The 17388-nt window shown below is 42.1% G+C and overlaps 1 protein-coding gene across 1 annotated transcript; it reads right to left on the reverse strand.

The window, feature by feature from the left end:
* Window positions 1–1581: 1581 nt before the first annotated feature.
* On the reverse strand, window positions 1582–16902 carry ANKLE2 (ankyrin repeat and LEM domain containing 2). Its single transcript, XM_079322656.1, has 13 exons — window positions 16525–16902; window positions 12639–13070; window positions 11506–11697; window positions 10506–10699; window positions 9483–9671; window positions 9080–9202; window positions 8665–8731; window positions 7804–7985; window positions 6326–6432; window positions 5289–5482; window positions 3996–4677; window positions 3727–3858; window positions 1582–2966 (listed from the first exon to the last, which is right to left on the reverse strand). The coding sequence occupies exons 1-13, from the start codon at window positions 16787–16789 to the stop codon at window positions 2765–2767; spliced, it is 2961 nt and encodes a 986-aa protein (XP_079178782.1). The 5' UTR covers window positions 16790–16902; the 3' UTR covers window positions 1582–2764.
* Window positions 16903–17388: the final 486 nt, after the last annotated feature.

A 17388-nucleotide genomic window follows, 5' to 3' on the forward strand; every position in this document is an offset into this window, starting at 1 on the left:
CTTCTCCCCATGTCCCACACTGAACACAGGGTAACACTTTCAGCTATTCATTTGATTTTAATAGAAAGTGGGATATTTCTATATTTTTAACATGACACTTTGCTAATTAAAAAACAACCAACAAAAACACAACTAATTTTTTGCACCTTTAAAAGTGAACTTTTGGCCAAGAAAACACAATTCAAGCACTATCACTCTGATTTAAAGTGTCTCCACAGGCTCAGTGTTGAAGGGCTTTCTTCACAAAATCACAAATGATCAAATTGCTGCATAAATTGCTATTTTTTGTCATAGCTGAAGTAACACATTGTTAGAAAAATGACCTCATAAGTGCAGTACAACGGGACTAATGCACATTATATAACACAGTTAAAAATTGATCTCCTGACTGAACCAAAACATTACAAAGTGAAAGGCAAGGTGTGGTGGGTGTGTGGGTAGAGGGGTGGGTGTGGGGTGTGTCTGCTACAAGTACATACAGTAACATACATTTAAATATTAAAACAATAAAGCAAAGCATAATAAAGGTAAAAAGGACAAAGAACTAGAGTGTTAGTATCAGTCTCCTGGCTCAGTAACAAACTCTTAGCAAAAGGGGACCAGGGTGGAGAACAGCAGCTGCATCCACAGCAACTTACCCCAGCAGTTTGGCTCTAACATGGTATTAGGCAATTACATCAGATGATCAATTTCTCCAGAATGATAAAGATGTAATTTTTATTAAATTACTGTAAAAACCCAACCTACCAGCCAAAAAAACCCAAAACCCAATCTCAAACCTTTTGGAGTAAAAGTAGGTATGTAAGATTAAAATATTTTGAGACCATGGAGTCTGCTATGTAAAAATAAAAACTATGAAAAAGTCAGTCAGTATACTTGGTAACAGAAGGTTATGTTTTTGATTCTGGGTTTTTTTTAAAAACATGTTTCCTAAAGTATGACACCCCCAGGCCCCTGGTACTTGTCTGGAATATGACTGAATGAGAAGGATTTATGTAAAGTAGCTCTTCCTAATGTCCAGCTCCATGGCACTGGACTCAATTTTAACAAATGAGCAAAGTAAGCTTTTTTTTTGGGTTTTTTTTTTTTTTTTTTTTAATAATTTCTAGAAGAGGAGTCTCTCCTCCCATGGAGAGCTATCGCACCAAATAATCCAACTTAGAGACATTAAAAGACATCCTGTTCAGAAAGCCCAGAGAAAAACTGCCCATAGTAAGTGGATGCCACTTTTTTTAAAAAACTTCTAAAAGAACAAAAAATTTAATTAAAAAAATATATTACAAAAGGCACTACTGAACTTGCAAAAGCATTAAGTGCAGTGTTTGGGTGGGTACCAATCAGGAAGCTGTGAGGGTGCACGGTTTGTGTGCAACAGTCGCTGCCGTGTGACCCGCAGGGGTGGGGCCCTGGGGAGGGGAGGCCGGGCCGGCCCCTCCTGCTCTTGGCTGAACTCGCTGCCCTTCCCTTCCAGCCCATCCTAACGCACCCCTTCTCACCAGCACAGCCCTGCAGAGCTTCCATTTCTCATCACATTTATCTTCTAACAGTAGACAGCAGATAAATAAAAGATAACAGATCATCTTCCTTTTTTTTTTCACCTAGAGAGCTGTTTCTGGAATCCTTTCACGCAACTTTACAAGCACTAGGCTTGATATGGAAACCTCTCTGGAGATTCAAAAAGCTTTCTTATTCTCAGCATCATGCTGTCAAAACAAGTCATACTTACAGAAGGCTGCAGAATAAAATTATTGACTGCTGTAACAAAAACTCGTTTCATTACCACATCAACAGTAGAGACACAGTAAAAGCTCAGATTTCATAAAAATATTTTGTCCTTAATCCTTTCTTTACAGCTGGGAAACAGCCACCTCCTGGGCCACTGGCTACCATGCTAATATAATACAAACTAGACCATTAAGGTATCTTGCTGGTAAATTTGCTGAGATTATTGCTGATGTGCTTTTGTGTAATAACTATTCAAATCTGCTAGTGTTAACAGCTTCTCTGGGGAAAAAATAACCAGCTAATTTTAAAGTTTTTCTTTTCCTTAAATCTTCCCACTACCAGTTAAAGGAACCCCAAGAGTTTCTACAGTGCCCTGTTTCTAAAGCACTCGGTAGATCTGAGTGTCTGTAACAGCCTCAGCACAAGCAGAGCCTCGGGGTCTCTGTGCAAATCTGTGCACACACACATGGACAGACAGGTGAGGGTGGGTGTGGGAATCAACTGCCCAGCCCAGCTGGCTGGAAACACTCTGCTTTATGCACAGGGTCTCACATCCCTGCTCTACACTGCAAAGGTCTCCGTGCATTCCCAGGCATGTTTTAGCTTTTTCCCCCTGCAAGCAGAACGTTTCACTTCCTGCCATCAATCTCCTCTCCCGTTCTATTTGCTGATGATGCATTTCCTTGACTATCCAAGGTCGAGAAAGGCAGTTGAGGGCTGTTCATTCCAATGAGGATAAGTAGTGATAGCAAATACCACCATTGCTAAGGGACACTTCAGCCCACAGTGGTACTGGCAACAAGGGTTAATACAGCTACTGGACAACTGCACTGTCACAAACTTCTTGCTTATCACCAGTAATAATCTACCTTGTATATGGCATTAAGACATATATTCCATTTTTAAACATACAGTTGTCCTCAACTGAGGAAAAATAAATAGCCAAGTACAAACCTCATGTCACCTTAGTAACATAGTAGTTCTTGCTCCACACTAACAATGAACACAGAACAGAAGTCCCGGGCTGCTGAGCTGTATTTTAGTGGGCGGGAGGCTCTGCAAAGTAGCGCAGGACACAGGCGGGGCTGTAGCGCCCAGGGCTCCCCGGCTCCGGGGGGAACGAGGCAGGGCTGCCGTGTTTGCCTGGACTTCCTGGGAGGGGACTGTTTCTTCCTGAACTGGGATACACTGCAGCCATGGATTGGGCCTGGAATCTTGCCTTCAATGCTGGACTTGGCCAACTGAAAGAAACCAGAAGTCACCGCACACTTTTTAAAGGAAATTGCAATAATGAGAGCAGCACTTTAGCTCAGAATCACTTTAGATCCCAGAACCAATGCAAGAGCTGAAAAAATCCTATCTGGTAAGAGACAGGTCTTGAAGAAGAGAAGGAACAGGAAGAGCATGAAATATTCTATATAGACATGTTGCTCCAGTCAGTAAGACGTAATTTCTTTCAAAATGGCCATGAAGACACACACCATCCTTCACATGAACAATTTCTTTGGAGTGGGGCAATAAAGGGTAAAAATAAAAACACGATTAAAAAGACACCTAAAAATAGCAAATTCACCTTAACATCCCTCAGCACAACCTAAGTACCACAAAGCAACAAACACAACATTCCTACACTGCATCAACAACAGGAATGAATTACAAACCATCAGCACAACTATCACTGAGTCCAGTGAAGGATCCAAAGACCAAATCAGCCAAGTGAGACACTGGCCAAGAGGAAAACAGTAATGTCTGATTTGTCTTTGGAGACATGCTCAAGTTAATTGGAACAGCAGTGGAATGGAAAGACATGACTGCAGCACCAGGAAACTCCTCATCAATAGACACCAGTCAAAAAGGCTTTGGTGATTAACTTTAGAAAACAGTTAATTCTGCTGGATATTAAAAACATGGATTTGGGGGCAACAAGGCCTGAAATTCTGCTACTCAAGCTGACTCACTAAAAATGTACTTCAACTCCTGTGACTGAGTTTGCAGCAATACCTTTGCCTGTCAGATGAGGAGTAGGATTGCACTGCTTGTTTCCATTTGTAAACCATTGGGAATTTCTGGGGATCAATCTCTGCTCCTTCTATAGCTGCTAAGACATCACCATCCAGCTTTGAGGGCTGCTCCCTAGAATGGAAACAGAACTAGATGAAAAGGGAACCGTGTACTTGTTCAGACAAAACCAGCCCAATTCCAAACCACTTAGTTTTATATAAGCAAAAAGACTGCCTGTGCAAGTAAGAGTTAAATAAGGCAATTCTTACCCAAGAAGGAATAACTTTAAGTTGTCATTTTTGGGTGAAGTCTTTGAAAGAAATTTCTGGGAAGAAAGTTCTTGATGTTGTTGTGCCTCCTTACTCTGAATTCCAGATTCTCTGGACACTCTCTCCTTTTCTAATGATATTTTGCAGTCTGTCCTTAATGTGCTCTCTCCACGTTTTCCTGTAACACTTGGCTCAGAAGAACTTGCCAGTGACACTGCAGAGTAGGTCTTGTCCAGTATTCCCTCATTCTCAGTTTTTTCAGTGATTTTATGAGACACACCTGCAACCTCTTGTTCTTGGAATGACAGGCTTTCAAATTCTGACATCAAATTGGAAATGGGTGACATGAAGCACTCTGACCCACCATGCAGCTGCTTTCTGTCACTGATGATCCTTTCACCAGACACAGGACTGCAAAACCCATTTTTGCTGGCAGCAGCTCCTTTCTCGTAGTGCCGAGGGTGAGCTGAGGTCTCTATGATGTTTCCTGCACACTCCATGGACAGGATATCACACTCAGCATCTCCAATGGCATCAATGCTGGGCTCCTTGGACACCAGAATGGGGCTGATATTTCGTGCTGCATTTTGTCTGTTTTTAATTTCTTCTAAGCTCATGTCATCATCATCCTCATCCAAAAATGCTCCAACAGAAATGGAATTGCAAGACTTTTTACTTTTGCCTGTAAACAATTTTAACAAGACCAACACATAAGAAGACTTTAAACAGAATATCAAGTACATAAGCTAGGAACAAATACACAATCTCTATGCCTTACTCTATTTCCTAAAGACTTCTCTGATTTTATGTAACAGCATGAACTAAGCTGACTAAAGCTACAAATTCAAAATGCACACGTGACAAGCAGTGGTCTAAGGTATAAAAGCTTTCATCAGTTTTGCTTCTTTTGCTTTTTTATGCTTACAGTTACAAAGAATTATTCTTTAATTTTTAAAATGTTATTTATTCCATATCTGTGGATTACAAAATTCTGCAATTTAAGATGAAGGCCAAATGCTCTGAGTGAAAGCAAACTGAAGAGAGAGGTGTTCTTACAGGGATTTCTTTTGGGGGCTACATTTAAATAAAGCACTTCACATGAAAGATAAAGATTGCATTTCTACATTCAGTGTTGCTGGCTCCTTTTTTGATGCTGTAATCAGACTGTTTGGATAACAGATGACTAATAGCAACCACAACAAGTGAATACTGCTTCCCCTGGGCACCAAGCTTTTTCTGTCCCTCTTGTCCCCAGGTACAACCCATTGTTTGCAGCATTTGCCCTTTTCTTACCAGGGGGATGTGGAGTTTTATATCTATTGCAGGTTTCATTTTCCCCTGTTTCTGGCTGAGCCTTTTCGCTCATTTCACAATGACTCAGGTACTCTTCTAACTTTCGCAGCCCCTCCTGGGAAGACAGATCAACAAAACAGCCCAGAAATTCCCAGTATTCAACCCACGGGAACCCCAGTTCATGAGCTAACTCCCTGCAATAAATAAAATAAAACGAATCATTTGTGAAGACATAAATATTAGTTTGACAACAACTTTTCTGATCACATTTAACAGCTACAAACAGGAGCACAAACGTGCAACCAGGCAACACAACCCCACAACAATCAACAGTCTGCAAAAGCACAGACACATCCTTAGCAATCCAAGTATCACTTCATTTGTTCTAGAGCATTTTTCACATTTCATCTACTATTTTTACAGCATAAACATTGCTATCTTTAAGTTGACTGTATCTACACATCAGATAGAGATGAATCCCCACTGACACTTAATTCACCAGCTTTTTGATTTGGGAATGGGAGAGGGAGGAGGAAGTGAGGGATTATTTAAAAGAATGAAATGCAGTCAGCTTTTCACAAAGTATTTTTTTCCATATGTTGCTGATAGAAGGTATTTTAATTGCAAGGACACACCACACACACAGCTTTTATAATGCAGCACATTTGTATTAGGATCTCTTCACTCTGCTCCCTTTTAACAATCCCTCACTTTCACAGAACAAACAAGCTATGCATAATTTTAGATCTGACAAATGAGGCAAGTAAATGCCTGTGAAAGGCATTCCATACATACCATCAATAATAGCCAAAATACCTTTATTGCCAAAGCTAAGAAAGCCAGGACTCACATTTGAGCTATCTTGTTTACACAAAAATACAGTAAAAAAATCTAACTGCAAAATACTTCATTATATATATCTGCAGTAGTTTTTACCCCAAGATATTGTGCAGTAAGTATTAACTGCACTCCCAGCACAGTCTTTTGCTTTCACACGCTCTATTAGTAAGTTTTTATACTGACAGTCTTTTAGATACCTTCCAACTCTTTCAACACCTCTCTCCAGATCAGATTTCCTGACATTGTGAAAGAAGCCAGCTCTCTCTCGAGGTGGAGTCTTCCATAGCCTGCGAAATTCTTCAGCCTTTACAAAACAGAAATAAATTAAAATACCACCCCCCACAGTATGGACTAAGTCAGTGCTGGCTACACATCTACCTGCAGGTCTAGAAGATGTTCAGTTGCTTGCTGTCCACAAGTGCTGCTCAACTCCAGCTATGAAGGATCCCACTGGATCTAAAGTTACTCTTTTCACTACTGGTGGTTACTCTGATCTCTTGACTGCTCATGGAAGAGAATGACTATAATGTACAATCTTCTGAAAATCAACTGCACAGCACCACATCTGCCTGCTTTTCATGTATGTGCGCAGGAAACAGAAGTGTCTTGTGATTTTGCCAGTCATTCTATGCAACTACAAATGCTTCCTGGTCATTGTTTTCTGGGATGCAAAGGGGATATTTTTATATGCATAGACTTGCTATGATTATTAGAATAAATTCTTGCTGTCTAATTTGAAGTTGGAATGCTTCAAGGCAATTTTTTTTGCAAAATCCTGCACTTCTCGACTTTATATGACAAAGATCACAATGATGACTAAGAATTACATTCAGACATTAAAAATACTTGCCAGCAAGCAAAATTATGAACTGTTTACACCTTAGATAATATTTTTTCAGAGTATAAATGTTATTTAAATGCCTGTCAGTTGAACAGAAAATTGGTCAAAAACATTTAGGAGAAAAAGCAATAAGCATTTTGGTAGATCTCAGTCTTAAAAGAATTCAATCAAATGACAAAGTCCTCCACTGTATTTATTCACTGTTTCTAAAGCTGTTGTACTTGCAGCAGGTTCATATTAAATAAATGAGTCAAACACTTGGAAGTTTGGAATATATTTAACAGGTATCTAAGTATTTCTTCTGAAAATTAAAGATACAGCCTTTCCACTATAGTCAATACATTTTCCAAAGCCATCCCAACACCTACTACTTGGTTGTCAGTTCTTCCATCTAAAAAAATACATTAATGTTGATTCAACAAGCAGAGGTTAAACTGCTTCTAGCACTCAGTGGTAACTTCTAGAAATGAGATAAAGTTAAGGTTTTAAAAACTGATTCATAGCTGCCTTGAAAGGCTTTGCTTGAGATTAGAAAGTTACAGCAATTATCTGTAAGAAATGACAGGTTTGCCAAAAGTGCTTTTTGAATAGATTATGAGAAGAAAAAGAAAACAATTTTTGACTGAACTTCTACTCTTCTGATTTACATTTCTGTTTTCAGCAATAAAAAAATATTTACAAGTTTCTGTGCTTCTCCATGGAGGACAACCCATCTCCTCAGCGAAGAGAGAGCCACAATCTGTACCAGGAGCAAGCTCCACACAGGGAACCCTGTGGGGATCTTTATTCATGAAAAGCAGCACAGGCACTGGAATCACAGAAGTTCTCTCCTACCTTCGAGGGGCTCATGGGGCCTGCAAAAGCTCTGATGGACAGCACTGGGTCTTTGGGGCTGCCAGGGAATTTTGGCCAAGTTCTCTGGGGGCCATCGTCCGTCTGGTCGGGCGACCACGGCGCCCCAATGACTGGAGCAGAGGAATTGTCTTCTGCCCTCAGCAGGGGGACATAATATTGACCTAAAATACATCACACAGAGCTTTTCACTCAGTTTGTTACAGCAGCCTGCTGCCTCTTCCTGGATTGTCAATGCATACTGAACCATCTCACTTCACATCATTAGTAGAACTACTTGTAATTCAGACTCACTGCTTCAGTGGTTACAGATCACATTTTAGTGCAGGTTCCCTTCTCTTTCAAACACAAAAACATCTGCAATGATCCACACAGCCCTTCCCTCTTTAACAAATTTCACAAATTTCTTTAACAAATTAACAAATTTCTTTAACAAATTTCACAGCCTCCTTTTGCAAAGGTCTAAACACACATGACAAAACAGGAAGTTCTATTCCAAGGAAATTATAAAATTACAGGACTCCCCAGAATGACAGATACACCTCTTGCCCTGCAAAAGGTTTTTTTTCTTTTAGATTGAACACTCTGCTCCAGGCTTACTGAATGAGGACCTTGCCTCTGTTACAGAGCCATGACAGCAAACTTGTGATCCATACATTAGGAGTTCTGACTGCCATTTAAAAGATAAAAACTTCTCAGTCCTTGCTCAATTTTAGAGCTTCCCTTTGGTTTTCAGAACACTGTACAGCAGTGTCATTTATGAACTGAAATGCTACAGAAAGCAAACAGAAGACAGCAAGGAGCCATACATGCCTGATATAGTACAAAACTCTGCATACACACCTTTCAAGTACTCTCTTATCTTTTCTTTCAATTCGGCAGATTTGTTCTTGCTTCTTTCACAAACTACCTGTTAATATAATTTTAGTTGTTAGGGCAGCATGATAACCTCATTTTCAAATCAACTGCAATGTGTGTTCTTCCTGAACAATCTCATTATTGGCCCCTACCCATTTCATGCAGTACTTTTCATTCATAGTAGACCAACTACAATACACCCAACTCCATAAATTCTAAAACTTTTCCACAGACACAATCAGCTTCAAATATTTTTAATGTTATACAGGATTTACTCTTTAATCATGACATTAGCACCTTACTACAAGCCTTCTATCTATGGTAGTCAGTAATGTCTGAATATGAAAAATGCTGATCAGGATAACATTTCTGGGTTTGCTGTGGACATGGAGAGACTTACTTCTGTTGGAGTTTGATCATATTTGTTTCTTGGATTTTTCACAATAGCTGGGTGTGAAGTAAGCACGTTAACCACATCCAAATTCCCAAACTTGCAGGCAAAATGCAATGGAGTATCAAACCACTGCAGTGGGGAAAAGGGAAAAATTCACATGCACTTAGAAAGATGATACAGTCAATACCACACATTTAATTGTGAGACTGAGGAAAATAGATACATATAATGACTGTCTGTCTCAGCTCTTAACAAATCTTTTCCCACCATAGTGCAGAGTAATGACTACCAAAACACACAGAAACTCATAGACAGCTCCCTTTCTTTCTCTTTCAGTCTCCCTTGAATATCCTTAACCCCTTCCAGTAATAATAATAATGTGATAATTAGGTAGCCTCCCAGATCTTACCATTTTATCTGGAGTGTTCAGGTAAAGGTCAACAATATACTGGATGCGTTTCTTGAGCATGGCATCGTTATCATCTGGGTACATCAGCCTCATAAACTCTGGATTTTCCAGAGTGTCCAGCAGTAACTGGCAGATGGCAGGCTGATTCTCCTTGGCAGCAACATGCATGACATTGTACCTACACCCTTCCTGGAAAAAAAAGGACCAGTGTTAGAATGAATCTCAATCTAAACAGCTTTCTTACACCTAGAGATGGAACTGATTTAACTGTGAAAATACATGGGTTCCTACACTGAGTCTTACATGGATATTTTTGTAAAGACTTACCTTTACACCCATATTATTCTTATAATTAATGAAATTATTCTTGCACTCAGTGACTTTATTTAAGGAAAGTATGTGACAAAAAAGGTATATTATAATATTACACAATAAAGGGAGGTAGGAAGTTCAGTTTAGATAAAGAGCAGGAAAATGGGTACAGATATAAAAAATTTAGCTGATTTTCTGTATTATATAAAAAATTTCAGCAACTTCACAAAGCTGGTCTGATACAAGTTGAAGTAAGATTGCCAGTGTTTGTTAAATGGCACCTTATACATGGTTTTTGAATTTAACAGGGATGCTTAGGTAAGCAATGCTATAAGAACACCTAATTACAGCCTAGGCCCCACCCTGGTGCTTAAATTTAGTCTGTGTTAAAAAAGATTGCCATTACTTGGAGGAGATCAATGAGTAAGAAGACAAGACTATTCCTGCACTACTGAATACAACTATTCCTCCCCTGAAGAACTGCACACTCAGCTCCTTTAACTCTGCTGGAGCAAAGAGAGCTCTCAGGGTGACTTTACAGAGAAGTGTCCCAGCTGATGTCAACGAACAGAGAAACCCTGCACTGGTGGAACAAGGTGTCTTGAAGGAGGAGCAGGAAACATCATTCCTTCCACTTCTCCTTTCAGGCCCCAAAAGCTGCATCACTAAACCAGAACCTGGATTTCTCCACTTTGTTGGTGTTTTTTTTACCTGTACAATTGTGGGGTTGTCTCCTGACCCGATCAGGTAACGAGGGTTACTCCAAATAAGGTCTGAAAACGTTGCTGTGTCTCCTTTCTCAACAGCTTTCCGAAGCTTTGCTGTGAGATCCTGAGTCCGTGGGCTTTTGTAGCTGTTGGCTCTCTCCTTGTTTGCACTCTCACTCTCAGGGGAGCACAAACCATCTGCCAGAACACAAATCACTCCTTTCTAGATACATTCTTTCCAGTGATCACCATTTGCACACCCAGGCCATGAAAACAATGATCTAAACCATGTATTAATTTGGAGTCTTTAATATAAAGGAGTAAGGAAACTGAACTCAATAACAAGACATTTAAATACACTAGTAGTTAGTAACAGGGAGGGAGAGGAAAATTATTAATCATCTTGTAAAACTGTTTCAGACTTTAATAGGGTACTGGTAAACTTTGTAACTACCAGTGTGCTTCCATCCAAACTTAAAAGCAAAATTCAGCAAGAGACAATTTTCTGATTATTAAAATTGCTTCTGCAGTTCTATGACTCCTGAATCCTTCTAATCTAGCAACTGGGGACACTGTGAAATATGATCAGAACTTACCATTTTACTTCTGAACTTACAAACTTAATTAAGAATTGAGAACAATTTTAATATCCTGTGCAATTTCATCAGTGTCTTACTAAACCTGAAAATCCTGAAGTGCATAAGTAAAATCAAATTCTACAAATATGACCATGGACTATGAAGCCAGGTATCCATGAAGACCATTACCTACATTTCAGCTTTAGAAGAGTAGCAATGGTATTTTACATTTAAAGTTTTTTTTCACATTTTGAACATTTTTACACTTAAAAGTTCTTTTAAACTTCAATTTATTCAGTGCTTCACCCTCTGAATTTTTTTGTTATTATATTGGTAAGGCAGTTGTTGCTTCTCTCACAAAAAAAAATAAAATCAACACTGTCTATTGCATCTACTGTACAGAGATGAATTTAGTTCCCCACTTACCTCTGTTAAATGATCCCACTTTCACTGGAGACAAACATAAAGAGGACTTGCCTGGAGATGGGAAATAATCACAAATTCCTTTAGCAAATTTTTCAGCATCCTCTCTGTTTGTAAAAGCTTTAAAACGGGAACCCTTAATCATCTTAACAGCCTGGAGAGCTTCTTTCCTATCTTCATAAACGTGTATTCTCTCTGCAACAAAAAACCACCACAGTTATGTTGTTTCAATAATCTCAGATTTCAATTCCTAGAAAAACATTAAATCCTTAAGACTATCACTCCAGCTTTGGTCTCAGATTGTTTCTCTTCCAAACATGGTGTAAAGATCAAAAGTCCTCTTAAATCCTGTCTCTTGGAAACTGAGTAGGAGCCTCCCACACACTCCAGGTAATATCAGGTGATCCCTGTACAGGGCTCAGCCATTCCCATCACTCAACACCCTTTTTATGGATGGGTCACCTTCAACAAAGCATCTCACTTCCAGATGGAAAAGCAAACTCTGAGCTTATTCACCCTGCATTACTCTGGATGATCTCTTGTTCAGAAACACCAACTTTGTAACTGATCCACTCTCACAATTTTAAGATCTCTACAGAGAATCTTAGATAATAAATCCTTCTTGTTCTCCTTTTAATAATATTGTTCAAATAAGGATATCTTCATGTACTTTTTCTTAGTAAGAATTCTTACTACTACCTCCTGTGCACTATTCCACTCCTGCCAGGAACAGAAGTGAAGATGTGAAAATTTTCAGAAGAGATAATTTAAGCTTAAACTGATGACAGTATAACAGTTTATTTTATTATTTACAAGTTATTTTTTATCCTTGAGAAAGATTAAAGGCACAGGATGGGTCCAAGAATAGCAATAAAAATAATTTTCTTCATCTGAGCTACACAGGGTAGAGGATCCTCATGTGTAGGAAATGTAAAGGCAAACACCTGGGATGTCTTATAACTGTGTTTCTTTGCCTCAGAAGATCAAATAAATACTATTTACAGGAACAAAGAAATACTTCAAGCAAAGCTTACAATACTAACCCAGTGGTGGTCAGAACACCTGCTACACAACAGAACTGTACTCAGACATGACTAAAATACCTATCACTGGAAATAAGAGAAGTGAGTATTTACCATTCCTTGCCAGTATGTCGTCATAAACTGGGCAAACACCATAGAAGAGTGGAGGATCTCTGGATGGTGTCTGAGCAGTGATCTGTGAATCAGCACCACAGGCAGGAGCTGAACAGTTCGTGTGTGTCACAGCATCTTCTTCTGGAGGGTTCAGACCCACACAGTACCCAAAGTCTGCCTCCTCTGCAGCACTTCCATGGCTGTTGTGATTCACTGGGACACTGCCAGCAGCCTCCTCTGGCAGAGCAGCCCCCTCCTCCTCCAATGCTCCTTGCTGCTCAAACAGTGCCTGAGCCAGTTTTTTTTCAAATATAAACCTCGTAGTGGTGGTAATGGGCCCACATTTCAGTCCTGCTCTCACGATCTCTTCTCTAAGCTCATCGTGGCTGAGCTTCTTTAATCGGGATAATATTGTATCCATTGTTATCTCATCTACAGGAAAGGAAAAACGGAGAGAAACAGTAAAAACCACAACCTTTCTTCTGCTATTTAAATGGTGTATTAAAGCCAAGGAAAAAAGTGCCTCTTAGCAAGTTCTTGGAATTCTGAAGAGATCCCTGCAGTGCAGAGAAGACAAAATATTTTTCAATTCAATGTTTTTAAGTTACCAGACCTATATCAAGTTTATTTCCTCCTCTGTTGACTATTTAAAAGAATATTTACAGCTTATGTGTTATCCTTGGTAGTCTTCTTTCAATTTCTTCTGGAGTGAAAATTCAATCTAGAGCATTTATTCATTAAAATTTATGAGGGGCTGAGAAATATTTGATTCCTGACAAGAAAGGCACAATCTATTTGTGCAATGCAACACAAGGATACGAGCACCAGCCAGCCCCAAGAAAAGGGGCTGCACCTCCAGCTAAGGGCACAGAACTATTTCTAGTATTTCCTTAGGACTTTCTGGCTGACACAAGTCTAAGGGATAAGCACAAGGCAGCAACCAGGGCAGGCTTTATCTGGCTGTGATGCAAGGCTGGAAATATGTACACAACATGTTGTTTCCCAGGCCTGTTTTGAGAGCAAACAGCCAAAAACAAGTGATCTTTTCAGATGTCCCTCTCCAACAAAATACAGAAGCTGGGAGAATTTCTCCATTTCCAAAGGAACATCCTCTCTCTGCTATGATACAATTCCCCCAGCTCACATGTAATCCACATTGACAGCTTCCACACTGGTCAGTGAGAAGACACTAAAACCAAGCTGATGCCAACACAAATTCCTTGCTCTGAAAAACACAAGTGAAAAATACAGGATTTGGGCAGCTCAATAATGCAAACTTTCACATTATTTCATCAGGTGCTGCAACCATGTAGCTGCAGACAGGCTGTGAGTCTCCAGGCACACAGTGCTTGGGGAGGGAAGCTCCAGACAGAAATTATTCAGCTGTGCTATTCTCTCAGCTTTCCTTCACTCCTGCCTTACACTGCTCCTTCCTCCACTGCTGAGCCATTTCATGAGGCCTGTACTGCTTTGGACATGGCTGTATGGCTGTTTCAGTAGTTTATTTTCAATTTTCAGTTTCCTCCTCAATTAACAAAACTAAAAACTACTTTTCATAATATTGAAAAAACCTAAACACACCCAGTAAGTTTTTGCAGCTTTCAGCAGCAGTCAATACAGCACCACGTTAAGTTTCACTGCATTCTGAGTCAGAACTAACACATTTCTAGCATTAGGAAATACTATTAAAATGTACTTAAAGCCAAACTTAAACAATCCTTCAAATATTACAAGTCAATAGTCATGGGAGTTTGAGGGTTGTTTCCTTGGAGGGACATTTTCTTTGAGAACTGTCCCTTTTTTATGCACATCTTATTTTGAATGTCTGTGGTAAGAGAACAACACAACCTCTGTCCCTGAACATTTCACAAGTATTAACTGGAACCTCGCTGAAACAATGGGAAATGAGAGTATTTCCAAGTTAAAAAAAAACAACAAAACACCACCAAAGAGCAGCAGAGCCACAGCTGATGCTGCTGAGCCACTTCCCCACAGAACTGCATTTCCCTTATGATTCCTGAGCCTCCAAGCAACCTCGCTGTTTCCATTATCTGACCCACCCACAAGACTACAGTGACAGATGTGAAAGATCCTCTCGCTTGTTTTCAATTCTTAATCCTCTATTTTTTAAAATAAAATCCGATACCAGTGTATTTTAATCAAGGGATGTGCCCCTCAGGTCAGTTAAAATATCCAAACTTGCTATTCTAAGGATTTTCCTTTTGAGATCGCATAACTGTAAAATCACAAGAAAGATGAAAACTGAGGGGTGAGAAAGTTCATTGCTAAAACAGCTCAATGAAAACACTTTGAGCAGTCAACACACTGCCTTAAAGAATTAACTGAGAAATGCTCCTATTTTTAGGTTTCAGAACTAGCACAATCATTCTGCAGAAGAGCAGACCTGTACATATATATAATTCATGTATGGAGGGAAGACAGGAACACACAAAAATCCTTCCTGCCTTGTAGTTAAGCAAAAAAAAAAAAAAAAAAAAAAAAGCTCTAAGGGAGTGATTTCTCTGCTTTTTCATGTTTTCACAGAACCTGGTACCTAAAATTTAGTGCTCAAAGTTTTGTCTGTTTAAAGAAAAAAAAGAGAGCTATTTATTTTCTATTGTCTATTACAACTCTGGCCCAACTGAATCAAAATGAGATGACAAAGCAGACCAGTAGTGAAGAATCAGGTTTAAGATCTGCTGTTAGTATGAAGAGTTTTCCAGAGAGCGTTTGGTGTGGAAATGGGGAAAAATTGTTGGAATGGTAACACAGAACTCTCACAAAATCTGTTTGTGTTCTGACAATAAGATTTTAGGTAACTTATTCAAGCATTACTGATTTTTAATTTCATTACTTATTTTAGAAAATGTTTGATTTGCAACCCTGAGAAACAGCAACTGCTCGTTTTGAGAGAATCCTTCCACCGTTTGTTACACGCAGGTGCAAAATGAGATTATTTGAAGTGTAAGATGTATTATATAACTGCAAATGATCCAGGGCACAGCCAGCGCTGAGCTGCTACCTCTTCTAGCCCAGCATGTAAGGCCTTGCCAGTTACCTCTGCAAATCTGGGTAACTGCTTTAACAACAACCACATGTCTGATCTTCCAAATCAATCAGAACCTGCAAGAATGGGCAGGAATTGTATTTTCCCTTGTCTCAACGGATCAGTATGAAACAGCAAAATCTCCGACCAAAAAAAAAAAAAAAAAAGACTAGACTCACGACAGAATGAACGACTGACTTCTAAGGATGGCAGCGTTATTTTACTCTACTATTCTCATTAAATCCTGCAATAAATGAGTAATGTAAGAAAATTGCTCTTTTTGGCTGGGTTGCTTTTCTTTTTCCCCGAGGCAGGAATGGAGAGTCACATCCTGTCTTGGGCTGTATTCGGCTGATAGGATTTGCATATGTTAGAGAAACCGTGCCTTGGCGATGGGGTGATTTTTGTCTCTACCGCCTGTGGGCAAATGAGCCACCAGTTATGAACTACGTGGCTGAAAGGGAACTACTAAACAACTCGAAATAAGCCACGGGAAAAAAAGAAAGGGACGGAAAAAGGGACAACTTCTCAGGGAGGAGAAACGCAGACCTCTGTGCAGACCCGGCCCGGGCGGGCAGGGGAAGCGGGAGCAGCAGCGGGCCCGGGGAGCGGGGCCCGGGGAGCGGGGCCCGGGGAGCGCGGCCGGGCGGAGCCGATCTGCCGCCGAGCCGGGGCCGGCGGGGCCCGGCCGTGCCAAAGCGGCAAGGGGAGCGCGGCCGGGCCCGCGCAGGGAGGCGGGAAAGGCCGCGCGGCCTCCCCGGGCGGTGCCCGGTGCCCGGAGCCGGCCCTCCCGCGGGGCGAGGGGCAGCGCCTCCCCCCGGCCTCCCCCGAGTCTCTCACCTGGGCGGCTCCCGCCGCAGCGCTGGCTCCCCGCGGCGAGCGGCGCCGGGCCGGAGCGGGGAGCCGGGGACGCCGTGGGGGTCGGGGAGGAGATGGCGGCTGCCACCGCCCGGCGGCCGCCCGGCCTCCTGTCCCGCAGCCGCAGCAGCCAGCCCACGGCGCCGATGACGGCGCAGGCGGCCAGGAGCTCCCAGCACGGCCATCGGCCCCAGCCGGCTCCCCACAGCGAATCCCAGCCCCCGGCGGCCCCGACCCACCGCTCCATGCCCGGCCCGCGGCCCGCCCGCCGCACGCCGCCTGTGCCCGCACGCCCTCAGGGACGGTACCTCCGCGGCCTCGCGGCTTCCACTCCTCCGCCCCGCGCCCGCCCCGCGCCCGCCCCCCGACAGACGCGGCCGCGGCTCCGCCCGGCGCTGACGAGGCTCCGCCGCCCCGCCGGGCCTCACCGTGAGCGCGGCTCCACTCCCGGGCGGCGGGAAGGGCCGGGCGATGCCGGGGAACGCGCGGCGGAGCCCCGCGGCTGCCGGGCGGGAGGCGCTGCCCCAGGCCGGCACAGCGGGCAGGCTTTGAACTGCGGCCGCCCGGCCCGGCCCGGCCCGGCCTCCCGCCGCAGCGCGCGGTTTGCCACCAGCCCCGGGAACACGCGGCACTGCCGAGCCTCTCTGGAAAGGTTCCGTCCGGGTATTGGCCCCAACATGCTGCAGCAGTCTCGGTAAGCCGTGGGAGATGGAAAGCCGCCGAGAAGGAAACAATTCCCTGCACAGATGGGAACCGGCCCTCCCAGCAAGTGCAACATTCGTCCCTCGGGGTACGGGCACTGTGTGCAGGCACTTGCTGGTTTAAGTTGTCCTTAAAGAAGAAAAT

The sequence above is a fragment of the Erithacus rubecula genome (genome assembly GCF_903797595.1).
Source record: "Erithacus rubecula genome assembly, chromosome: 19".
Taxonomy (NCBI): Eukaryota; Metazoa; Chordata; class Aves; order Passeriformes; family Muscicapidae; genus Erithacus; species Erithacus rubecula.